The sequence below is a fragment of the Carassius carassius genome, chromosome 2 (assembly GCF_963082965.1).
Source record: "Carassius carassius chromosome 2, fCarCar2.1, whole genome shotgun sequence".
Classification (NCBI taxonomy): Eukaryota; Metazoa; Chordata; class Actinopteri; order Cypriniformes; family Cyprinidae; genus Carassius; species Carassius carassius.
The window spans coordinates 22,160,554-22,187,731 of NC_081756.1; the positions used below are offsets into that span (position 1 = coordinate 22,160,554).

The 27,178-nt window shown below is 40.6% G+C and overlaps 1 protein-coding gene across 1 annotated transcript; it reads left to right on the forward strand.

Moving 5' to 3' along the window:
• Nucleotides 1–23,619: 23,619 nt before the first annotated feature.
• Nucleotides 23,620–26,881, forward strand: LOC132106576 (iroquois-class homeodomain protein irx-3-like). Its single transcript, XM_059512384.1, has 4 exons — nucleotides 23,620–24,054; nucleotides 24,700–25,714; nucleotides 26,159–26,225; nucleotides 26,549–26,881. Exons 1-4 carry the CDS (start codon nucleotides 23,842–23,844, stop codon nucleotides 26,604–26,606), a joined length of 1,353 nt encoding a protein of 450 aa, XP_059368367.1. The 5' UTR covers nucleotides 23,620–23,841; the 3' UTR covers nucleotides 26,607–26,881.
• The last annotated feature ends 297 nt before the right edge of the window (nucleotides 26,882–27,178 follow it).

The window sequence follows — 27,178 nt, forward strand, 5'->3', positions numbered from 1 at the left end:
GGAAGTTTGCTTTTACGTACTATATTCTTTTCCACTTTTCTTTGTATTTAAGTATGTCAGGAAAAATGAAACCCATTGCGCAGCGCAAATCCGTGAAATAATGTTCCTAAGTGAGGTAAACTTCAATAGATTTCCCCTTCTCAGGGAGTAGGGAGCAATGAACACTGTGTAGAGACCATGTCAATTGGAACAAAGTTCATGCACAGAGCTCACTTCTTATGAGCTGACTATATATATATGTGTATATACTGTACATATTTATATATACAGAATTTATGTGCAGGAAATAAAGTCACTAAAATATACTCAATAGTTCCAACACCACCATTTCATCAAATTTCATTCTAGAGTGACATGAAAAGTTGCATGAATTTTCATATGACTTAAGATTGTTGCATCGTAATACATGCACTCATTTTTAAATATGGATGGATTGAGTCCACTGCAGAAATAGTTTGAAATAGTTTGAGGATTTGCAGTTGTTTCTTTGTTGAAAATAAAGGAAAAAAGAAAAATGATTGTATGCTTATATACCTAAATGTTTTATAAATTATTCAGCCTTTTACTTTGATGACTTGTTTACTCTACCAAAAGATGAAAGCATTATGCATGTCATTGAGAAAAGAAAATCAAAGCATTGCAAAGTATTCCTTCTAAAAGTCTATGCTTTGCATGAGATATACTTGACATTATAAACAACTTAAAAAGAAACAAAAAAATCCTCCAAGTACACGTTCCTTGCGATTCTAAACTGTCTCAGACTGGGCTCTTGATCTCAGAGTTAATCTAACTAAACAAGTGAGTTTCCACTCCTCTGCACTGCTTTTGCATCATACACTTTTACTTCTACAACCCTCTATCGCAGAACAAAAAGAGGGCGCATCAACTCAATCGGAGTTGAGGAGGTAGCTAAGATTAAAGGTGAATGTGTGTGTGTGGATGTTGACTGAAGTCATGAAGGTGACGCCCTGCGGAGTCGGACCAATGCCTTTTGAAGTATACAGCGCAACATGTACATTTCAACTTGGCCAGAATGACCTGTATACCATATCAAAAGCGTGCGTGTTAAAGGAGGTTCACGAATAACTGCTGTTGACATTCACAGACCCTCTCTGGCGTCTCCCCTCCAATGCAATACCATAAAAACAAAAATGATGCAAGAGTGTGATCAGTAAAAAAAGTGCTTCTGAAACAAAAACGTTTGTGGACTATTGTGTATATAAATGCTTTTCTGAAAGCAGTCACATTTATTCAAAATCTCAAACAAAGGAAGATAGTGAATTAAACACGGTTTATCAGAAAAAAAAACAGTGTAAATAGTGTAATATAGCATGACAGCAAATGAGGCTCAAGTGGAGTTAGAACCCACAACCTTCCGGGTACTAACCCATTTAAAAAGCTACACCACACCTTACAAACACCCAAACAGATTTACCACAGACCTCTTCACAAATGACAGTAATGCTAGCAATATATAACTCACTGAGATATTAACTGAAAACTGAACTATTTACCTGCGTACTTAACTTTATTATACTGCGTTGTTCTCATTTCAGTTCATAAGTTTTTATTTACATGTTTCATCAATAACTTATTGTAATGCATTTACATAAAGTACATTTTAAATTACATATAAAAAAATGTGTGTAATTTTAAATGTGTTATCCATCCATCCATCCATCTTCTTCCGCTTATCCGGGGCCGGGTCACGGGGGCACCAGTCTAAGCAGAGAACCCCAGACTTCCCTCTCCCTAGACACTTCCTCCAGCTCTTCTGGGGGGACACCGAGGCGTTCCCAGGCCAGCCGGTAGACATAGTCTCTCCAGCGTGTCCTAGGTCTTCCCCGGGGTCTCCTCCCAGTGGGAAGCGCCCGGAACACCTTCCCGGGAAGGTGTCCAGGAGGCATCCGGAACAGATGCCCGAGCCACCTCAGCTGACCCCTCTCGATGTGGAGGAGCAGCGGCTCTACTCTGAGCTCCTCCCGGGTGACTGAGCTTCTCACCCTATCTCTAAGGGATCGCCCAGCCACCCTGTGGAGAAAGCTCATTTCGGCCACCTGTATCCGGGATCTTGTCCTTTCGGTCATGACCCAAAGCTCATGACCATAGGTGAGAGTAGGAACGTAGATTGACCGGTAAATCGAGAGCTTCGCCTTGCGGCTCAGCTCTTTCTTCACCACGACAGACCGGTACATCGACCGCATTACTGCAGAAGCTGCACCGATCCGTCTGTCAATCTCCCGTTCCATCCTTCCCTCACTCATGAACAAGACCCCAAGATACTTAAACTCCTCCACTTGAGGCAGGAACTCTCCACCAACCTGAAGTGGGCAAGCCACCCTTTTCCGACTGAGGACCATGGACTCGGATTTGGAGGTGCTGATTCTCATCCCAGCCACTTCACACTCGGCTGCAAACCATCCCAGTGCATGCTGAAGGTCCTGGCTTGATGAGGCCAACATGACAACATCATCCGCAAAGAGCAGAGACGAAATCGTGTTGTCACCAAACCTTACCCCCTCCGGCCCCTGGCTGCGCCTAGAAATTCTGTCCATAAAAATCATGAACAAAACCGGCGACAAAGGGCAGCCCTGCCGGAGTCCAACACGCACCGGGAACAAGTCTGACTTACTGCTGGCAATACGAACCAAGCTCCTGCTCCGGTCGTACAGGGACCGGATAGCCCTTAGCAAAGGGCCCCGGACCCCATACTCCCGGAGCACCCTCCACAGGCCGCCGCGAGGGACACAGTCGAATGCATTCTCCAAATCCACAAAGCACATGTGGACTGGTTGGGCAAACTCCCATGAACCCTCCAGCACCCTGTAGAGGGTATAGAGCTGGTCCAGTGTTCCACGGCCTGGACGAAAACCACACTGTTCCTCCTGAATCCAAGGTCCCGGATTCTCCTCTCCAGTACCCTGGCATAGACTTTCCCAGGGAGGCTGAGAAGTGTGATCCCCCTGTAGTTGGAACACACCCTCCGGTCCCCCTTCTTAAAAAGAGGGACCACCACCCCGGTCTGCCATCCCAGAGGCACCGTCCCCGACTGCCACGCGATGCTGCAGAGGCGTGTCAGCCAAGACAGCCCCACAACATCCAGAGACTTGAGGTACTCAGGGCGGATCTCATCCACCCCCGGTGCCTTGCCACCGAGGAGTTTCTTGACTACCTCGGTGACTTCAGCTTGGGTGATGGACGAGTCCACATCTGAGCCCTCAGCCTCTGCTTCCTCAATGGAAGACGTGACAGTGGGATTGAGGAGATCCTCGAAGTATTCCTTCCACCGTCCAACGACATCCCCAGTTGAGGTCAACAGCTCCCCACCTCTACTGTAAACAGCATTGGTAGGGCACTGCTTCCCTCTCCTGAGTTGCCCACAAGCCAACCAGGCCCGATAGGACTCCTTCTTCAACTTGACGGCATCCCTTACTTCCAGTGTCCACCACCGGGTTCGGGGATTGCCGCCTCGACAGGCACCGGAGACCTTACGGCCACAGCTCCGAGCGGCCGCTTCAACAATGGAGGTGGAGAACATGGTCCACTCGGACTCAATATCTCCAGCCTCCCTCGGGATCCGGTCGAAGCTCTGCCGGAGGTGGGAGTTGAAGATCTCTCTGACAGGAGAATCGGCCAAATGTTCCCAGCAGACCCTCACAGTACGTTTGGGTCTGCCGAGTCTGTCCAGCTTCCTCCCCCGCCATTGGATCCAACTCACCACCAGGTGGTGATCAGTTGACAGCTCCGCCCCTCTCTTCACCCGAGTGTCCAAGACATACGGCCAGAGGTCGGATGAGACGACCACAAAGTCGATCATTGACCTACGGCCTAGGGTGTCCTGGTGCCACGTGTACTGATGGACACCCTTATGCTTGAACATGGTGTTTGTTATGGACAAGCTGTAACTAACACAGAAGTCCAATAACTGAACACCGCTCGGGTTCAGATCAGGGGGGCCGTTCCTCCCAATCACGCCCCTCCAGGTGTCACTGTCGTTGCCCACGTGGGCGTTGAAGTCCCCCAGTAAAACGACGGAGTCCCCAGTCGGAGCACTTTCCAGCACCCCTCCCAGAGACTCCAGGGCCGGGTACTCTGCACTGCCGTTCGGCCCGTAGGCACAAACGACAGTGAGAGACCTATCCCCGTCCCGAAGGCGCAGGGAAGCGACGCTCTCGTTCACCGGGGTAAACTCCAACACATGGCAGCTGAGCTGGGGGGCTATAAGCAAACCCACACCAGCCCGCCGCCTCTCACCATGGGCAACTCCAGAGTGGTGAAGAGTCCATCCTCTCTCGAGGAGTGTGGTTCCAGAGCCCAAGCTGTGCGTAGAGGTGAGCCCGACTATCGCTAGTCGGAACCTCTCAACCTCACGCACAATCTCGGGCTCCTTCCCCGCCAGTGAGGTGACGTTCCACGTCCCTAGAGCTAGTTTCCATGTCCAGGGATCGGGCTGTCGAGGCCCCCGCCTTCGACTGCCGCCCGATTCTCTAAGCACCAGCCCCTTACGGTCCCTCCTGTAGGTGGTGAGCCCACGGGAAGGCAGCCCCACATCACTCCTTCGGGCTGAGCCCGGCTGGACCCCGTGGGGGGAGGCCCGGCCACCAGGCGCTCGCATACGAGCCCCAACCCCGGGCCTGGCTCCAGGGTGGTGCCCCGGCTGCGCCATTCCGGGCGACGTCACGGTCCTTTGATTCGATCTCTTCATAAGGGGTTTCTGAACCGCTCTTAGTCTGACCCGTCGCCTATGACCTGTTTGCCTTGGGAGACCCTACCAGGGGCATATAGCCCGGGACAACATAGCTCCTAGGGTCATTCGGGTACTCAAACCCCTACACCACGTTAAGGTGGCAGTTCAAGGAGGGGATGTGTTATCCATTTTAACATATTTCGACATGTGCTTTATTCCTGCAATGCTAATCTAAATTTTCAGCAGCCACTACTCCAGTCTTCAGTGTCACATAATCCTTCAGAAATCATTCTAACATGCATTTTTCATTATTATCAATGTTGGAAAAAGTTGTGCTACTTATTTATTTTTGGAAATTGTGATAATAATATATAATGTTGTAACCCTGCAAAACACTAGGAGTGAAAGAGAGAGTGGAAGGTGTTGAACTGCTACCTTCAGTAACTCCCCACGTCTTTCAAGATGCGATGGCCTCATGAAAATGGCTGTGTGCTCGTGATAACAGTCTCTCATCTATCTGAATATCTGCTGCCTGGATAATGGAGTTACACTAGAGTGAACTGAATAGAACAAATCCAGCTCAGGCTCAACTCTCCGATGGGATTCAAGACATCTTCCTTTCACACCCTCTCATTTCCTCCCTCTCTCTCAGTGCCGTGTGGAGATTGAATTTTTACAGATCACAACGGCAAGGCAGCACAATCATTCAAGTGTGCTCCCCGCGAGAAATGTATCATGATCTCTCATAATATTCTGTATACGGCTTCAACCAAGCGCTGCTCCTTAAATGCATTTGTGGTATTAATATTAATATTAATATTTATGGACTGTGAGAGAGGGCTGTCTATGCAGAATGGAAGAGCAAACTTGCATTAATTCCTATGGAGGGGAAAGTCCAAATTAATTCAAATTCTCATTTTAATGCCTTTATGCTAATGCAGGCACAGAGAGCAAGCGAAGAGGAGCCCAGTGGAGGAGAGGGTTCAAGTTTAAAGCTCAGAGAGATCACCAGCATTCCTAATGATGGGAACCAGACCTCTCTCACACACACAGTTACTCACACACTCTGTAGCGATAGAATGATTCTAGCATCAGTGCTAAACAAATTAAACTTCACCACAAATACCTTGCCAAGTAAATTGAAATACAAACTAAACACTGCAGTTGATTCAACACCATTATCTAACCCTCTGCCCCCTTCTAATAAAAAGATATAGTGAGTTTTTTGGCCACTCACTTCAGGCTATATGAATAAGATTCTAGTCTATCCATTTTGGTTTGTGTAGCTTGCTCAACTGAATCAGGCTCAGCCAAACACAAATAAATTGCTCCTGTGGTCTCCCCACGTTCCCGTCCCCTTCTCTTACACCTGTGATCATTACATATTTACTGCACAGACAAACTCTCCCGGCTGCTGATAGTGGCCTATCCGTTAATGTCTGTGTTCTGGCACCTGCCGGGTTATTGTCATTAATTGAGCTCATTTGAGAAGCAGGTCAGGGCAACAGAAACGCAGGTGTGTGGGACAACTGTTATTATCCAAGTACGTGGACTGGTCGAAAGATGACGGATCCCTTCATCACTGGAGGTGCTGTTCCTGACGGCTGTCCATTCTTTCTACTTTTAACCCACATTAGCAGCTAATTGGGCTTACAGATTCATTAATATTGTCTATTTGGTATTATTTGTTTTTTAAAAATCATAGCTTAAAGTCAGGTCAGGTGTAAATAGATGTAATCTGATCGTGAATATTGTTCCAACAAAGCTTGAAATCTCTTTGTTAAAGTTCAGCACTGAGCCTTGATTTTGTATTTCTAGGATGCCAATCTGACATTCAGAATCTAAATTAAACAATAAAACAAGACTCTAAGAATCATTAATAATCCAATTAACCTGGCTGTATTTAACTTAGGAACAATAGTGTGTGTGTGTGTGTGTGTGTGTGTGTGTGTGTGTGTGTGTGTGTGTGTGTGTGTGTGTGTGTGTGTGTGTGTGTAGAATTATAGCATTAACATTCTTGTATTATTTAATATTTGTTGGATGAGGTCTTGTATTGTAGTTTAAATGAGATACTGATTGTCAGATATAAAGTACCATTCAAAAGTTTGAATTTTCAGTTCAAAAGAATACCAAAACTTTACTGTCACTTTGAAAAAAATGCATGCTTGGATTCCCCAACATTAGTAGCATGATAGCCAAAGACAGATTGTAAATATATATAAACAGTTATATATTTATAGGAGCCAAATTCCAGTTGTAAACACAATGTCTGACAAAGTCATTGCAAGCTTAACATTGCAATATATAGACCTATACAATTAAAAATGGCAGCAACTCTTCACTGAGGTGACACTATGGTGATTAACATGACAAACTGCATGGCAATCCACACCAATGAAATGTAGTTCAACTGTATTAACACCTATCCATTCATACATTGTGTAGACGTACAAGCACACACACATACGCACACAAACTGTCTCTTCTGACACCCACACGCTCTTTCGGTCTCACTCTCACCTTCCTCACTGAGCACATAGTAAGATTTATTCTAGTCCTGAAGAGCTGTGGCCTGAGCTGCTGGATATTTATGGTTTAATAAGACTTACATAAGTCTTGCAGGTGTGTTTTCCGTCCCGCCACCAAACCTATTCACATAATTTATGGAGGGCCTTTGGATTGTGTACTGATTTAGAACCTCTTTCACTCAAGCTCTCCCTCTTTCCCTCAACGGTTGTGGGCCTGATCATTGCTTTAAGCTCACCATGGTTGTTCTTTCCCTGTCTGGGTTTTGGAGGACAGGGCCTGCCAAAATGGATTCCAGTGCTCAGACAGCAAGACTCAGTCTGCTTCATTACTGAGAGTCTCTGCCGCACAAATCAGATTGATATATGGATGCCGAGTGGATAAACTGATGGCGAGGGAACGTTGATTGTCAAATCAGAACCTGAAAAAAATGCTCCCCATGGAGGTAGCTGTCGGATTATGCAAAGCAAACATGTCAGGAAAGTTTAAGAGATCCTCAAAGCCTCCTGTGAAAACTTTATAGCAAAAAAGTAGGTATGACTGGCTGGACCACCATTCTTTAAATCACAAAATGGAGTTTTAGACATGTGAATGTTTAAGTCAGTAAGAGAGATGAGCGAATACAGCATCAATAATACAGGATGTCATTTAAAGCTCTGGGTTAAGGCTCCTGAGTGTATTCTGCCCATCTGGATGATGTATTGTTGAGCTCTGTGGAATGACAGGTGTGTATGAAGCTAGACCAAATGATTTAACAATGCCACAGGAAGATCAGGTTCATCACGGCGTTTGTGAGTCCGCAAGCAAGCGAGCGAGTGAAAGAGGGTTATCAGACAGGAATGCCACTTCACCAAATAGCCTCAGACATACGGACACACACTTCTCTGCCACACTTGACACACACTCTCTCCACACCTCGTCGACCTGTCCACGCTCTCTTCCTCCTCTGGGGAGCTCCCTCCATTCTCATGCAACAATGCAAAACTCCCTCATTACCATCTTCTAAATATTCATGAATATTCGGCTGGATAAGCGTGTCACCTGAAGAGTGGCCTTTTACTGTCCAATAAGCACACACATCCATCTCCCTCTCTGATAGGGGAACGTCCAAAAACATGTCTCCGTGGAATGAAGAAAAAGAAAGAAAGGGAATTTTGAAATGCTAAATAAAAGGGGAGGGGTAGAAGCGAGGAGGATGAATCAGTCATACTGAGTGACATTCCTCAGATCTGAGCATCTTATCCAGGATGAAATATTCTTATGTGACTGTCATAGGACGTGACACAAACAGGAGGGGAGAGCAGAGCGGGCAGGTGATTGCAGAGCGCAGAACAGACGTTGCACTACAGAGGAAGAGAAAGAGAGCGAAATGAGGAGAAACTAAAACTAAAATATTTTGCCAGCCTTTAAAAAATAAAAAATAAAAAATAAAACTTTTTCTTTAGATTTTATTGTCTTAAAAAAACTGCATATGTGTCCAGAATTACACATATTATGATAGACTATTTGGATATAGGTTATTATTTTTGTGAGTTAAAAAAAAAGAAAGAAAAGAAATACAAGGAAAATGGACAAAATTTGCAACATCAGAAAAAAAAAAGATAAACAATCATAATATAGTGGAAGCCAGATACAACAAGGTAAAAATAAATTGTTAAAATAGCACATATACGTAAATGAAGATATTTTTAAACATTGATGTTTTTATGCCCTCTGATCTCTGCAAGAAAGAGAATACATATATGAACAAAGGCATTGCTGAATATGAAAATTATTTCTCTTTTGAAAATTATTCTTCGCCACAATGGTTTGTGACGTAACATGGTAAATAAATAAATAAAAATATTTAAAAAGTAATCTATTTTTAAAGTGTTTATTATTATTATTATTATTATTATTGGCAATTAAATCAAAAGCATAAGGGAAATTATATACTTCTGTGTGTAATGAAGGTTTTGTTCCTCAAAGAGTTTCTGTGGTATTATACAGTAATAATCAGTAATTCACTTAAGCAGAACTGACCAGATAACGAAAAAAGGTATTTGAGCATATCAAAAACATTACAGTGCCCTATCACTTTAGACTCTTGTCAGAGGCATTGATGTGCCCTGCTCTCAAAATGGTAGTGTATTTAAAAAAAAAATTGCAGCTCAATTTAAGTCTCATCCAAGGAGCTTACAACTGTATTTAAATCATTAAATTCTTGTCTACGCTTCACAGAGCGTAGAGAAATTAACTTCGCACCAACCTCATTTTCTATTTGAACATGAAATAATGATTTTCTGCCAGTCTAATTACAAAGCCAACATCTGATCAAGCCAGCATCCAGAGGGGATTATCACATGCTGCAGTATTAGAGCTCATTACCAGCTTGAGTGCAAAATTATTACATCTTGTAATTGGATGGTGAGATTTATATACAGATCGGGCTGGTTTCTGTAAGATTGTAATTACAAGGTTCGTTGGTTAGCTACTTATCAGAACTTTGCAGGAAAACAAAACAAATGGCTGAGCGAATGAGCATGTCATTAACCTGTAGCCTTAGAGAAGGTGGAGGGCGCACGTCTGCACGAGCGTGTGTGCATGCAGGGCTCGTGTCTGCATTAAGAGAAATGGGTTCATCCATGCAGCCCCAACTAGAGCAGCCAGCACAAAACAGTCTGTTTCATTTATTTGACCTGCGTAATCTGTGCCTGTTAAAAAGAAAGAAGGTGGATGAGGGAGAGAGAAGGAACGAAGGGAGGGGGCTACGAGAGGAGACACAGAGAGGAGTAAATGAGCTGTCTCTGCCAGTAGGATGGGCTCAATGCTTCTATTACTTAAAGCTAACAGGCTGTGAAGCCATTCATTCACAGGGCTGAGAGGAGCTATTTGGGCCTGCTGGGGCAAAGGAGAGAGAGAATCGCTAGAGAGATCGCTAACCTGGCTACAGTTTGAGCAGTGTACGCGCATACACACATACAAACACACACCAGGTAGCTTGTGTTTGGTTACGGCTGATATAAACAGGCAACTAATCAATGAAAGAAAGGGCTGAGTTTATGCCGGGGGTGAAAGAACAACTGGAGATAGGGAAAGGGAGAAAAAGGTGAAAATAAAAATTGTTCAATTACCAATTACCTCACCAACACGTTCTTTCTTTATTTCTCTCTCTCTTTATTTCGCTCTCTATCTCTCTCTTTCTAGAACAAGTGATTTTGCAGCACAAATCAATGTTGGCAGGTCAGGCAGCCAGCTACTAATCTTGGCATTACAGTGCTCCAATCAGCGCGAACCAGGTAATGGAGTTGTTATTGAACTTCATAGTTAGGATTAGATTCTCAGCGAAGATCAATGCCGCTCTGAGATGAGACTGATAAAGGCCTGATAGCAATCTGAATTCCTATAGCCATGCACTGAGCCTCTGTGTGTGTGTGTGTGTGTGTGTGTGTGTGTTCCAATTCCTCTCCTTCTTGTCCTCTCTTTCACTTTTTCTTCTGTTCCCTTTTCTCTCTACCGTTTGATTGGGCTACAAAGGCTTTCACCTGCATCCAGCTCTTTTTATGTTTATATATTGTTGCTTGACCTGACATTTAAGTACTGCAGTAATTTTTCAGTAAGGAGGATGTTTATTTAAATGTCTACTGTTAAAGAAATATAATGACTTTTGAATTATGGACTGACATAAATGAAGATAAAACACACAATAATAGGAGAAAATTGAGCATTGAGAGATATTATGATGCATCCCAAAGAGCCAGGCTGTGATGAGAAAAAGGAATTGAGTAGCTAGCGAGGTACGGAGTAATGACTACATTTCTTATCAAAACTAATGGCCTTTTAATTCTCTCTCTCTTCCTCCTGCTTTGTAATGGGATTATTAATATCACTCTCTTTGTAAGAGTTTTGAGGAAATAAACCGAGCTAATGCTCTGTGGGTTTTTTTTATTTATTTTTTATTCTATGTCATCACCTTTTCTGTTCTGTTATCAACCTACTGTCCTAGCTTTTTTACTGTTTTGAACGATGACTAAAACCTTGTATAATGGGCACTTTCTTGTGCTTATTGCTATCATATGATACATTGCCTGTTGTATTCCTCAACTGTAAGTCGTTTTGGATAAAAGCATCTGCCAAATGAATAAATGTAAATGTAATAATTTCATAATTCAGCATTCATCAATGCTCATACACAAAGCAGTTTGAGGACTTATTTTCCTCAGGATGAGGAGCGGCCAATCACAATCCCCCAAGAGCAGTAGGAGCAGGACCTGTAGGAGCAGCTCACAAAGTTGATTTTGTTAAAGCTTGTGAAAGTACTTCATTTATTTCAGGGCTCCTTGTGGCCATTTAGCAAGTAGCTCTGCGGAGGCCTCTTGACAGTGCCAAATCAATAGTGAATCAATGGCCAAGGCAAATCAATCAGCCAGGTTTTCTTCTCAAAATATTTAATTAAACATGGTGGAAAATAACTCCAGGATTTATTGTTTGATGCTAAGAGCATTAGTGATTTGCCTTTTCCTGAGCTACGCCTGAGGCCCAAGTCTGCGCTGCAGGAGCTCAGTGGGACCAGGGGAATAGCAAAGACACTTTTCCAATATATAATAATGCTTGTATTTATACATGTGTATGCGGCTTCTTGACTCTCTCTCTCTCTCTCTCTCTCTCTCTCTCTCTCTCTCTCTCTCTCTCGTGTGCTAATCCACTGCACCAGCAGATCGTTTGAGAGAGTGAAGAGAGACTGAGAGAGTGGCCCAACAGAGCGTTGTTCTTTTAGATAGTCTCCGTTTAACATCTTATTCCTTCACAACCATCCTATTGAGAGATGCGCCAGTGTCTGCACACTACTGGTGAGCATCTCCACTGAGCTGTGTGGTCAACCAGTGTGGGTCATATATTTTTTTAAAAGGGGGTAAAACTGGAGGTGCGTCTCAATTCTGATACTTAAGCACCATTTTGTAGAAATGGTGTGAGTAGTGTGTTCAGCTTCCAAAAAGAAAAAGTGCACTTTCTCATACCCAGATGATGCACTTGATTAACCAAAGAAATTAATGCTAGACACTTCATACTCTCAATTTTAGTATTTTTAATTTTGGATGACAAAATTAAACATAGTTTAAAAGTGTACATTCTAAGAAACTGTCACTGGAGTACTAATATGTGCCATTAAGGTACTAAGTACACTTGACTTTAGGTATAAAATATAAATATGACGTTGCTTAAAATAAAATTATTTGGTGTATTTGGTGTAACACAATGTGTTTATGCGGTTTAATAATAAATAAAATAAAAAAGCATATTATTTTCCACATACTGTACATTATTGTTGCTCCTCTATGCCCTGTCTTTTCTGAAATGCATTGATTTTTTACAAAGCTCCTCGTTCTGAAAAGCGGGGTGTGCTCTGATTGGCAATCTATCCAGTGCATTGTGATTGGCCGAATGCCTCAAGTGTGTGAATGAAATGTTATGCCCCTTACCATACTGTGATGCTGTGTCCCGGCATGACAAGACAAAAACAATAAAACCCATTACAAACGAGGCATTTGTTGCATCCAGTGGGGACATAATTGCTGATTATAATGACTCATACTGTCTTTTTATGCATTGCATTGCATATATATAAAACCATGTCTGCATTTGTGATCGGAGAAACAACAAACAACAAGCGCTACTCTACACTGCTCAAAACTCGCATTTTCAATAGTCAGTGGCAAATTCTTTAAATATGAAAACATACTTACAGGCTGTGAGTCAGACTGTCCTCTCAGAGTTGGAACTGCCCCACTTTATGAAAATAGCCTTTGTGCACAGCCGGCATTGTAGGCTACTCTTCCAGGAAACAGCCCTCCATAAGGCCAGTCAAAGTAGTTTGGCTTTCACAACGAAACACACAGTGTCTCTACAACATGGTGGTGGCAGCAACAGTGAGAATCAAAGTTATGTCTTCTATCTTTGCAGTGTTATGCAAATATTCCCACACAGTGAGGTAGACATGTGGGGGCCGTGTTTAAAAGAGGCCTTTTAGGGTGGCATGGATGACTTTTTTAAAGAATATCCCTTTGGGTTTGAGATATTAGTCTTTGCAACTATAGGGATCTTGCACAAAGAGCTTTGTTACACTCCAAAGATAAAGGAAAACTTGAAATAGCATCATATGACCCCTTTAATATCTATCTTGAAGGTACTTATATGCACACTTTAGGGTTTTTTAAGAGCAACATTTTGAACACTTGGATTTCCGGTTGCCATGCTCAACCTCAGTCTGTGTAGCACTGAAAACCTCTCCCTCAGGTCAATTCACCCCCTTAATTTTTTTCAGTTTGGTGCTGCATGTAATCATTAATCACTTTTCATAATCTGCAGGATACAGAAGGAAATGATTTGATTGCACACATGCAAAGCTTCTGACAGGGCCAGCCACAACAGATGCCAGCAAACATTGATATGTGAGGATAATATAGAGGCGTGTTGGGATCTGGGATGTTTCTGAGGAGAAGAGAGGCATTAACGGTGATGATGAGGGTGGCATTGTTCTGAAAATCTGGCAGCTCTTCCCAAGCCTGTGTGTATGAAAAGGGAAATTAGGATGATGTGTCTGTTTGTGCATGTAATCAACACTGGGTCACAGTGGAGTGACCTACCAGCTGAGTCCATTGCTGCTCCACTGCTCACAATGTAACAAATGGCCCCAAATACACAAACACAGAGAGGAAGAGAAATAATGTGGGTTAACATTTGCTCAATTTCACAAGTCAACTCTGAAAGCAAAATCTACAAACAATTACACTTGGCTACACACAAAAGAAACGAGATCTTGTTATCCCAAGGTCTGACGACTCCAGAAATGGTCAATGTGTTTCTGTTTATTACAAATAGCTGCTTTTCTTTATACCAGTGCAGGCTTGTATCGGTGATCCAAATAAAGAAAAGCGAAAATTATATATCTACTATATATATACAACCCGAATTCCGGAAAAGTTGGGACGTTTTTTTAAATTTTAATAAAATGAAAACTAAACGACTTTCAAATCACATGAGCCAATATTTTATTCACAATAGAACATAGATAACATAGCAAATGTTTAAACTGAGAAAGTTTACAATTTTAAGCACAAAATGAGCTCATTTCAATTTTGATTTCTGCTACAGGTCTCAAAATAGTTGGGACGGGGCATGTTTACCATGGTGTAGCATCTCCTTTTCTTTTCAAAACAGTTTGAAGACGTCTGGGCATTGAGGCTATGAGTTGCTGGAGTTTTGCTGTTGGAATTTGGTCCCATTCTGGTCTTATATAGATTTCCAGCTGCTGAAGAGTTCGTGGTCGTCTTTGATGTATTTTTCGTTTAATGATGCGCCAAATGTTCTCTATAGGGGAAAGATCTGGACTGCAGGCAGGCCAGGTTAGCACCCGGACTCTTCTACGACGAAGCCATGCTGTTGTTATAGCTGCAGTATGTGGTTTTGCATTGTCCTGCTGAAATAAACAAGGCCTTCCCTGAAATAGACGTTGTTTGGAGGGAAGCATATGTTGCTCTAAAACCTTTATATACCTTTCAGCATTCACAGAGCCTTCCAAAACATGCAAGCTGCCCATACCGTATGCACTTATGCACCCCCATACCATCAGAGATGCTGGCTTTTGAACTGAACGCTGATAACATGCTGGAAGGTCTTCCTCCTCTTTAGCCCGGAGGACACGGCGTCCGTGATTTCCAACAAGAATGTCAAATTTGGACTCGTCTGACCATAAAACACTATTCCACTTTGAAATAGTCCATTTTAAATGAGCCTTGGCCCACAGGACACGACGGCGCTTCTGGACCATGTTCACATATGGCTTCCTTTTTGCATCATAGAGCTTTAGTTGGCATCTGCTGATGGCACGGCGGATTGTGTTTACCGACAGTGGTTTCTGAAAGTATTCCTGGGCCCATTTAGTAATGTCATTGACAAAATCATGCCGATGAGTGATGCAGTGTTGTCTGAGAACCCGAAGACCACGGGCATCCAATAAAGGTCTCCGGCCTTGTCCCTTATGCACAGAGATTTCTCCAGTTTCTCTGAATCTTTTGATGATGTTATGCACTGTAGATGATGAGATTTGCAAAGCCTTTGCAATTTGACGTTGAGGAACATTGTTTTTAAAGTTTTCCACAATTTTTTTACGCAGTCTTTCACAGATTGGAGAGCCTCTGCCCATCTTTACTTCTGAGAGACTCTGCTTCTCTAAGACAAAGCTTTTATAGCTAATCATGTTACAGACTTGATATCAATTAACTTAATTAATCACTAGATGTTCTCCCAGCTGAATCTTTTCAAAACTGCTTGCTTTTTTAACCATTTGTTGCCCCCGTGCCAACTTTTTTGAGACCTGTAGCAGCCATTAAATTTTAAATGAGCTAATTAAGTGGATAAAAGTGTAAAATTTCTCAGTTTAAACATTTGCTACGTTATCTATGTTCTATTGTGAATAAAATATTGGCTCATGTGATTTGAAATTCCTTTAGTTTTCATTTTATTACAATTTAAAAAACGTCCCAACTTTTCCGGAATTCGGGTTGTATACTGTATATATATATATATATATGGGGGGGGCAATGTAGAATGCAATATATACAAGATAGATAGATAGATAGATAGATAGATAGACAGACAGACAGACAGACAGACAGATAGACAGATAGATAGATAGATAGATAGATAGATAGATAGATAGATAGATATTATACACTTATATATATACTATGTTTATTAACATGTTAATGTACCACACAAACACACTTTCACACACTTAGTCTGGAGTGTGTACATTAGGACAGTGCTTAGGTAGTCTATGTCATATCACTAACTGCATGCTGAGTATGAGTGCTGGCCGTAAAAACTGCACTGACCTCAGTGTGTTGGCATGCTGTGCCACTCAATATTACTGATTACACACACACTGAAGACCATAATGCTAGTCAGTCTAGACCTGATAACAGGCTTGCACTACTTGCTATTAGCTGGTTATAAAAAAAGTTAATAAGGATTCAAAAAAAAATCTAGCTTGCATTCTTTTTCATTTAACCCTTTCGAGTCGATTAACGCGGATACGCGTTTTGAGTCATTTTCTCCTGATAACCCCGAAAAGACCTTAAATTACACTTTCAGTTTTAATCGTACAGATAAGAGCAATACATCAATCGAATCTGTAAAGGGTCTACTTTTTTTTGGATACAGACATAATGACAACAAAACTTTGTGCACTTATAAAATAAAGATAACAAACAAGGTGTGCTGTCTGCAGCCTTTGTCTGCGCTTATCTTCATTTACAAACAAGTCATTAAAATGAACTGTAACTCCGTGAATACTCAACGAAAATACATGGGGGAGATATCTATAGAAAGCTTGACATGTCTATTTTTAAACTAAACAAGTGCCGCCGAAAACAGATATTCTGTGATAAAGTAATCCATATGAAAACAACGCGATGTCTGTTTTTCAAGTCTCCCTTCATTATATCTAATGTGACCACGCCCCCGCGCTGAACGCGCTATTCAGATTCAAACTGAAGCGCGCGGCTTGAATACGCCCATAACAGAAGAAAAAGCAGCGAGCCTGTTCTTCAAGTGTTTATTTTACTGTTTGCTTCGCGATGAGAGGAATAAGACATAATTCACCCCAAAAAGATGTCATGTGGTTGAGGATTTGAGAAATGGATTACCTCAGAAAAAAAGAATGAAGCACTTCATTCAGCAGAGATCATAAACATGAGTACCTAAGTCTCTTTTTATTTATTTATATACTTGTACTAGTTTTCACATAACGTGTAAACATTTTACTAGTTAGACTTTTTCCAAATACTTTTTCCAAACTATAATTCCTGACTAAATGTATAGTAATCAAGTGAAACATGAAGTTTCAATAACAATATACAATACTATACCATTCAAAAGCTTGATGTAAATAATATAAATGTAACAAATAGATAACTGTCACAAATGTAAAAACATGCTTTTCTTTCAATTTATTCCCCCTAAAAACCCAGAAAAATATTCTCAGCTCTTTTCAACATTAATAATAATGATAATAATAATAACAATAAATGTTTTTTTTGTAGAAAATAAGATTGTTAAAAGGATTCTGAAGGATTGTGTGACTGGAGTAAGGATGCCAAACAATTTGTTTGAAAGTCAGCTTTGATTGTTTCTAATAAACTGTTTAACTGCACCCCCAAGTGGATATTAAATTATGTTGTGGGATAATTAAATATATTCTAAATAAACTACAAACATAAAATTATATAGATTTATTTTGTTCTTGCATTCTCTCTTGTAACTCCTTCCTCTCAGTGGCACAGATGACTGAATGGCTCATTATGCAGCTCATTATGCAGGCCTTTGTCTTCTCAGGTGTAAATCACAATGATATTCATGGTAGTTGACGCCTACTCGCATATGACTTTTACCAACAAAAAGTGTCTTAGAAAATTTAAATCAATATATTGTTCTCTGTGAGTGAGTAAACAAGATGATTTTCACATCATTTAGAAAGAAAAATTCTAGGCTACAAGCTCCAGTTCTCAAAAATCCCGGGAACCATTGTTCTTTATGTGTTTTTTTGCCTTATTCAAGTGTTTTAACATTTTTAGTTTTTCACTAACCACGCATAATATTTTTTTTCTCAAAAACACAATCATGTACATACATGCATTTCTTATATTATTATAGCCCAGTTTGTGCTGATTACAGTGAGATTAGACTTTACCCATTTAGATATTTATAAGAAACTGAAAAAAGCACAAATGTCAGGGCATGACAAAACTTCTCCAGGCCCCAAAAATACCCTTAGACTCCAGAGGGGGCTAGTTTCTGAACTGGTAGGTTATTCAAGGCATGCAATCTTTAAAAACCTCCTTGACTTTATATTTGAGGACTCATCAATTTGTAGACTGTGAGCTATTCTTCCCGCAGGGTTATCAGTGCCTCTGGGTGGATAGGGGCCTCTGTGTTAGTACAGCTGCTTCTCCTGCAGTTACATACAAACCTGCTACAGCAGCTTGAGGAAGAAAAAAAAAACGAGGAGAGCTGGCAATCTTGAATGGACTGTATCAAAATAACACAATTAGATTATTACTGGATTACTCAAACAGCTTCTTTGTTTTAGCTGTAAATCCACTCTATAGGTCTGATTTTAATCATGAATGGTTACTCTGTTTCTCTTTCTGTCACTCTCCTTTTGTTCAGCACAATTTGTTGCTGATGGAAGATGTCTTCATTATGTGTGCATGCTATCTCCAGCGGCTCAATATGCTATTGGGGCAACCTGTAATCTTTCTAGAGATATTATACACAACTTGCTTCAGGCAAACATCTTCTATAAGAATAAAAAAACTGTCCTGGCTGCCTTCAACTTAAGATCGATAGAATGCAACCATATTTTCCTTGTGTACTTCCTGGAGATCATAAACAGGCCTTCTTTGGCTAAAGAATGTTCAAGTCAAAAAACTTCCATTGGAATATCTTGTGTTCAGAAATTGCTTGCTTTATCATATACACAGAGAATGATAGTTAGGAGTACAATGAGGGTTTCAGTAGTCCAAGCGGTTTATTTCTGACCCCTCAATGAAATATCTCAAGGCATTTCACTGTAGAATTAAGGAACAATAATTACTTTACGTGGTTTATTATTAGGAGTTACTGCTGACAGAATTAGCTTTGAAACCAGTAGTATTTAATGTGTGTCACCAAATGAAACATTAAGCATAAGTGACTGGATTATTTACAGTTATTAATACTAACATACATTTGGAATGGTATCAGTAATGGTAATGCATTGGCACCGAAATTGGCATATGTGCAGATGACACTTTAATAGCTAAGATAACTGAAAGATTACAAAAAGAAGTGCTTGTGCACTCTGGTCATGCCCTTGAGAAACAACACTTCCGTGTGTCTTTCTGTCACTTCTTCATAAATTGACAGCAGCAAAGCAAGCTCCAACTTGTATTTTAATTCAAGCCTGAAGTTACTTATTTTGGTATTGATCAGCTGTAATGCTGAATCAATGCTCATCTTGTTACCTGGACTATCCCTGTGTAACACACTGATATCCTCTGCCACAGGAACTCATTCCCTTTGCAAAGTGACTTTACCATAAAATCAATGGCTGCTTTGTTACTGATACAGGAGACAACCATGCAGAGAAAGGCCAGTGGCAGCATGCTTTTTTATTTTCTTTTTTTTTTTTCTCAAAAAAACATAGAAATAATTATTATTTTTGTTGTTTTTTTATTTTACATGCATAATAATAATAATTATTATTATTATTATTATTATTATTATTATTATTATTATTATTATTTATGTCAGGCAGAACTTCTTAATGACCTGCACAAGTAGAAAAACTGGATACCTATTCTTAGCACATTCACTTTGTCAGTCATTCTCTACACATTTACTCTAAAAGGCAACTGAGAAAAATGTGTCTTGTAGGTGTGTGCACTCTTTGCTGAGAGGGCAGATGTTGGCAAATAGCGATAAACGAAAGTGACCCTGCCTTGCTAATAGAACAACTCGAAGCCTGCGCAAGACCGCCTTCAAAATATTTATCAAAGCTGTGCGCGAGGACTGGGCAGCGCGTGCTCTGACCTTCTCAATCAATTACTGCGCGTGGCCGCCCCTGCCTGCGCAATTTACCAAATCCAAATTCCCAGTTTATGACCGCGCTGCTCCGACTACGCGTGCCCCGTATCACAGCCGATTAAACAATCGAGAATAAGACACTCCATATTTCCGCAACCTCAGCACTCAGACTTCAGCAGTCACCTAATAGACTGGGGGTGTCGTCGAAGCGTTGATGCTGAGGAAATTTTTTTCTTCTTCTTCTTCTTCTTCTTCTTCCTTTTTCGTCTGTGCTTTGCTTGAGTTGCCAAAAGCTGCAAACAGTAGGCTATAATAGTAGATACACGATTAACATTTATAGGATTAAGATTTATTTTTTTATTTTTTTTGATATTGTGAAAACAAGAGGTCTAAATCCGCCCGTGTTAGTGTAAAGGAGGCATAAAGATTAAGAAAACCCCACAGTGTATAGACGCGAGAACGTGTAGGCTAATCTAAAGTACCTGTTAGATGTTCGGTCGGACAACACGGTCGGTTCTGACAGAGCTCTTCGTCCTCTAGCTAATGAAGGGTTAAAACAGACGTCGCCTTTGAATTTGAGTTTTAATAAGTTGCAGTCCATTGACTACTCTTAATTTCCTCCAAATTGTTGTGTGTGTCCAGGGAACAGTTCAAAACTCGTCACTTTCTCCCTCACTGCAAGTTATCTCTTTATAGACAAGATTGATTGGATAAAATTAATTAAAATAACATTAGTCAAATTATGCTTAATAAGTTAATTAATAAGCAAAATAATATATATTTACTTTAAACATATTCAGGAAGTACACCTCCTCCTGAGTTCATGAAAGCATTTATAGGATTAAATGTCCTCAGTCATTTCACACACACACACACACACACACACACACACACACACACACAGGGCTGTTTTCACACACAAAGTTTGCTGTGAGGGTTAGGGTTAGGTGTAGGGTTGGTGTAGGGCCATAGCATATACAGTTTGTACAGTATAAAAACCATTACGCCTGGGATGTCCCCACTTTTCACAAAAGTGTGTTTGTGTGTGTGTGTGTGTGTGTGTATGTGTATAATTTCAAACCCAGAGGTATTTTGTATATAAGAAAATTAAAACTTCTCCCTACAAGTAATTTTGCACTCCAGCAATAAGACTAAATAGCTAGTTAGTTTTAAGTATTCAATTTCTCTAACAAAAATACAATTCTCTTTGCTGGACCTGTGATTTAAGCCAGTGTGATTTAACACAGATTTAACACAGACTATTGGCACACTTCAAAGTCATTAAGTGTGTTTTCGTTTTAAATCCTTTGTCACCTCAATTAACAGATCGGATCAGGAAAGCTCGTTTAAAAGACCATGTGCGATGGGGCATGTGTTACTTGTTTTCTGTCGCCTTGGCATCACAGAGCTGATTCAGAGGTGTAATTTGAAGAGCCCCTTTTTGAAGTCTCTGATCAGCGCTGTCGCAGGCATCTTGTGTAGGCTATTGCATAAGGAAACGCTTTTGAGCGCAACGTCTTTGCTTGTTTATTTGGATGCGTGTTGGAGAATGCGAAATGGTGTCATCTGCATAATTGCTAGTAAAGGAGTCGCAGAAATCATCCCTCAAGTCACACATACGAGATTGCCCTATTTATACACGTGATATCAATGCGGTGCTTTGAAACGTTGGCCTGCGTTTAATGGAGTCTTCTTAGGCTACAGGTTTAAAAAAAACAAAACTTTAACAATTAAATAAATGCGTGCACTACATAGGCCTATTAGCATATGCATATTAATAATTCTGATACAATTGTTTGGTTTTATTGTTTCTATTAATAGTATTAGAACTATAAAAATATAAACTATAATAATAATTAATAATAATAATAATGCTTCAGCCTTTTATTCAAATTGTCACAAGAGCTTCAAAGGGGGTGGGAGAAAAAGGCAGGAAGAAAACACCGTCCTAATGCTTTTATGGCTGTGCCAGTTTCCTGGGTCAGTGTGAAAGTGTTAAGTTAGTGCATGTGTATTTGATTGGGCCAATAAATCAGAGGCAAACCTTGAGACCCTGACAGGTCCCGGGATGAGACACGTGCCCATCCGAATTCAGAGCGCTGCAGGGTGGACTCCAGCGCGCACACTTTTCCTTCCCCCGTGCCTCCAACTTCAGCGGTTTCAAAACGGTTAGTTTGCGTCAAAATCATTGCAAATACCTGCAGGTATATGACTAAAAATAAACCCAGACTGTTTGAAATCTAGAGGGCTAGCTGTGTTTTGCATTGTCCCAGATGGCGCAGTGCTGTGGGGTCAGACGGGTAGGCTGAGAGCTCTTGTTAGCTCTGCAGGTCCGGGTGGGTGTTATTGACGGTTATGTAGTTATTACCATCCGCTCTGAATGGCATCAGACTGCTGTTCTAATTAATAACCCCCGTAATCCTGCATTGTTAGGCGTCAAAACAGCAGACACGTGGTAAGGAGAACATGGAAAACCGGGGGTCCTTAAATAAGCAAAGAGCCAATACAAATTACATACCAGATATTAGGATGCCATAACAATAACTATCTCTTTAAAAAGCAGATGGAAGGTTTAGGAGGGACGCTGCGTTCTGGGAAACCACATCACATTAAATCCAAGACGAAGTTGATTCACCATAATCTTTCATTACAAATTGAGATTTAGTCATATTATATTCAAATAAACGAAACTCGCTAAAGCAGTAATCGGTGCAGTTGTTTGGAAGGCGATTAGCAAACATATGATGGCACTGACTAGGAGCATAATACGATTATAAATGTTTTCTGCATATTTTCATATATTGATTCAAGGAATTCCAATCGTGATCTTTGTCCTTTGTTTTAATCCGTAGGTTATTATTTACAGAAGGGTGCGGATTATATCAGATATTTTCAATGGATATCTGTCTATCTGTAGAGTAATCATGTAGGTTAATAACCCAAAATATGTTTTTAGGAACAGAAGCTTTTACACATGAATGCAATTGAAACATTTGCGATTAAAATTTAATACGTCAAAAAAAGCCTTCAAGGCTGACAGCTTAAATACATACATCATATATAGCAGTAGCCTAGTAGTAATAATAACTAGTAGCCTAGTAGTAATAATAATAATAATAATAATAAATGTTCCATATTTAAAAAATTAAAATGCACTAAATTGTAATTTGCATAAATCCACAATACGGCATATACATTAGGAAAATATGTTAAGGCTTTTCGTTTTTTTTTTTTTTTCTTCAACTTACACTGAAGGCGAGTATTTTGATGTTTCACTAAAGGCGTCAGAAGACCCCGATTGGGTTGTTCCGTGTTAGATTCGCTAAAAACGCTCTTCGCATAATAATTTCCTTGTGTAGGCTATTTTATAACATTCCGTATGTGCTCTCCAGTTTCAACTTTAAAGCTCTTCGTTTCACGTTGATGAGACGCGAGTAAAAAGACACAAAATATCTGCGGGAAGTTAATGTCTTAACAAGGATAAAATATTTACCATTTTGTGGATGATCTATATTTTTGAGAAGTAAAACAAGAAAATGAAAAAGGGCGGAAGCGTCGAACAAATAACGAGTGAAATGATTGGCGAGCCATAAAATGAGATTTTAAACTCATTCAAATAAGAAATGGCGACGTCAGAGGACTTATCCAGACGGAGAGCAGGAGCAGAGAGAGAGAGAGAGAGAAAGAGAGAGAGGGGAGAGAGAGGGGAGAGAGAGGGAGGGAGAGGCTCTGTAAGTGGGGGTGAGACTTGAGAAATAGGAGGAGCTTCTGAACGACTAAAAATGTCAATCACAAAAAGGAGTTCCAATAATCTAAAGCAATCTGTAAGGACCTGACCTTAGCCCATTCAGATCAATAGGGAAGTAAAGAAGGAAAGCGCAATCGGATCGTTTACACTGGCTCTTTTGGAGGAAATATAGACTGCCCTGACACTTTGTACTCACTGTAAAGTGGATATCGTGGCGCGCACCAAGAGGGCGATTCGCCGCTTTTTGTGACTCCAGCAGACTTTCTCCACAACAATGTCTTTCCCACAGTTGGGATATCAGTACATTCGACCCATATACCCGCAGGACAGGCAGGGGATAGGCAGTGTCCGGACCGGGACAGACCTGAGCCCGTCCGGAGCGCTCTCTAATGTTCTCTCCACTATGTACGGATCACCTTTCGCTGCTGCACAAAGCTATGGAGCTTTTCTTCCTTATTCAAATGATCTGTCCATTTTCAACCAGCTGGTGAGTAATCATTTTATTTCATTTTTATGTTGTTTTTCTCTCTCAAACTCAAATGTAGTAAACTTTTTTTGTTTTGTTTAATGCTTAGTGTTAAAGAATCCTTTACTTTAATTTATGATTCAATATACCAATCATTACTGAATGCTAGTTTTGCAAGACGATGGAGAACTTTGCTGTTTACTCCGTTCGGTAAATAAAGTAAAAATAGTAAAAATAATAATAATAAAAGAAGTAAAATAATAATAATAATAATAATAAGTGTAGTGCTTGTGATTGTAATTACAATAAATTAAAATAGTTAAACAACTGTTATCGTGTATTAACGAATAAAACAATATGATACACTCATACAAAGAATAAACATATAGGATATATATATGGCTGCATCTTATAAATTTATTTGGAATAATTTATATAAAATGCACGCTACTAAAGATTTCAGTCAACGGGCTATTTAAAATAAATAAATAACTCACATAAACTGAAAATCGTCTACGCAATTCGTATATTCAACAACAATTACACCAAGGAACTGTAAGGGAGTAAGAAAAAAAAACATAAATAAAATAAAAAAATAATAGGATATGCCAGGCCAAGAATAATTGTGATTCACGTTAATGTTGGATCCGTGTTCTGTGTTTTAAGGGGGCACAGTATGAACTGAAGGACAGCCCGGGCGTCCAGCATCCGGGATTTGCCCACCATCATCCTGCTTTTTACCCATATGGTCAGTACCAGTTCGGAGACCCTTCCAGACCTAAAAATGCCACTAGGGAGAGCACCAGCACGCTCAAGGCCTGGTTAAGTGAGCACCGGAAAAACCCGTACCCCACTAAAGGCGAAAAGATTATGCTGGCAATTATCACTAAAATGACCCTCACTCAAGTGTCCACCTGGTTCGCCAACGCCAGGAGGAGGCTAAAGAAGGAGAACAAGATGACCTGGGCTCCACGGAGTCGCACAGACGAAGAAGGAAATGATTACAACAGCGATCACGAGGAAGAGGACGGCGACAAACGCGAGGATGAGGAGGAAATCGATTTGGAAAATATTGACACGGAGAATATTGAGAATAAGGACGATTTAGACGAGCAGGACGAACTGCATTCTGATTTGAAACTGGACGGCAGGAGCGATTCCGAAATTTCAGAAGGGTATGAGGATTTACAAGGACCGGAGCAAAGGTTGTTCAAAGCGATGGTGAAAGACGGTAAAGAGATACAATGCGATCGCGCAGAGCACTTTCACCATCACCATCACAATCATCATCACCACCACAACAACTTAGAACAGGCCAACAGCGAGCCGGTCAAACTCAACCAGCCCATCATCAACTCTCCGCCCTCAGAAAACAACCCACCTCCGGCTCCAAAACCTAAGATCTGGTCTTTGGCAGAGACTGCCACAACTCCAGACAATCCACGAAAATCTCCTTCCGCTGCGTCCGCCGCTCAGACCATAATCACTCCTCACAGACTCCTTTCGTGTCCCGTAGGGAAAATCCAGAGCTGGACAAATAGGGGTTTCACTGCACACCAGCTCGCCTTGCTGAACTCAAACCACTATTTAGGACTCAGTAACCAGGCTTCGGCGAATGGCCTTGCGCTGTACAGCAGACAAGCAGAGGACAGGAGTCAAAACTCCGAGTCCACAGTCAAAGGTACATGTCACCCACACTGAGAAGCGCAGAGATGTGCGATTAATGCTTTTTATTGACACTATTAAGACTGTACTGACAGACTGGAAACACACCATTCTTATTCCCCTCTGAATCCATTTTCATTTGATCACTACTGTGAAACATTCAAGTAAAAATAATTACGCTTGAAACGCAAATGTCTAGTGGAGGGTACTTATTGTTATTCGTCTTTTTTTTTCAAATACTCAAAAGTCTGTCCAATTGAGTATATGGGGAAAGGCTTTCAGTTGCCTTTGGTGTGTTAGTGTGTGCGAAGTTTGATATTTCTAGGCCGCAAACCTTTTTCCCCTCAACAACTGCCTGTAAGATCTTTTTTAATTTTTTTTTTAATAATAATAATAATAATAATAATAAATTGGCATTTTTTTTATTTCCTTGTTGTTGTTACTGGTTTTATTATTTCAGAAAGATTTAGTGCCTTGGAAGCAGAGAAAAAGTTGTTAAAAACAGCCTTCCATCTTGTTCAAATACAGTAAGAACATTGCCTGTCCATGATTTTTTTTTTTTTTTTTTTTTTTTTTTATTGTTACTTGTTAATTTTTACATTTGAATATCACTTAATGATCATGCATGACTGTCTAGTCACGCACTCGGGTACTTGGTATACCGTGGTTTAAACATGATTTATATATTGTGCTTGTGCAATAATACACCCATAATGTCAAACCAATAAATCTCCAGTGCTTCGATGCGATATTTCAGAATGTTGATTTCAAAACTTTGTTCTCTACTTGCTTGCAGATTTAGTTTTGTATTGGCCCCGTGTTTTTCATGCTTCCCTTCTATATGCAATAGGCCCCAGAACCAACTCGAAGCTGCCATGGTATTATCATCCGCCCTCTCTTCCTCCTAGGCTTTTCTCTCTTTTACTTTTCAATTTAACCCGTGTAAGGAATGTAAAATAAAAATAACTCACTTCTGTATACTTACATTGTAAGCATGTCCTGTGTACCATGGCTGATGTTAATACTGTCAGACCAAGAGTCTGTGAGACCCATTTTCTTTTGTAAGCTCTGTGAGGATTTGATGTTGAAATGTTTTGTATATAACGCAACGAAAATGTATATACTTGTGATCCTAAATTGTACAAGAAAGTCTATATTTTGGCTAATAAATGAACCGCTGCAACTTCAGCTTCATTTTTCCTTAAAAAAGAAAAAAAAAAGAAAAAAAAGTGTTAATATTGTAAATTGTGTTAGAAATGTTATGCTTTTCTCTGTGGAAATGGTTACAGGTTGTGTTTTGAAAGGCATGGGAAACGTCAACTCGAGGTTATGAGGTTTGAAACGGAGGATTTGAAGTATTTTCCTATTTCGGGGACTTAACCGTAATTAGCTCCTTCTTGAATCGATTTGGATATTAATGGAAGAGGATTATCCCCATCGAGGCGGAACAGCCAATATGAAATGAATAATTATTTCATTT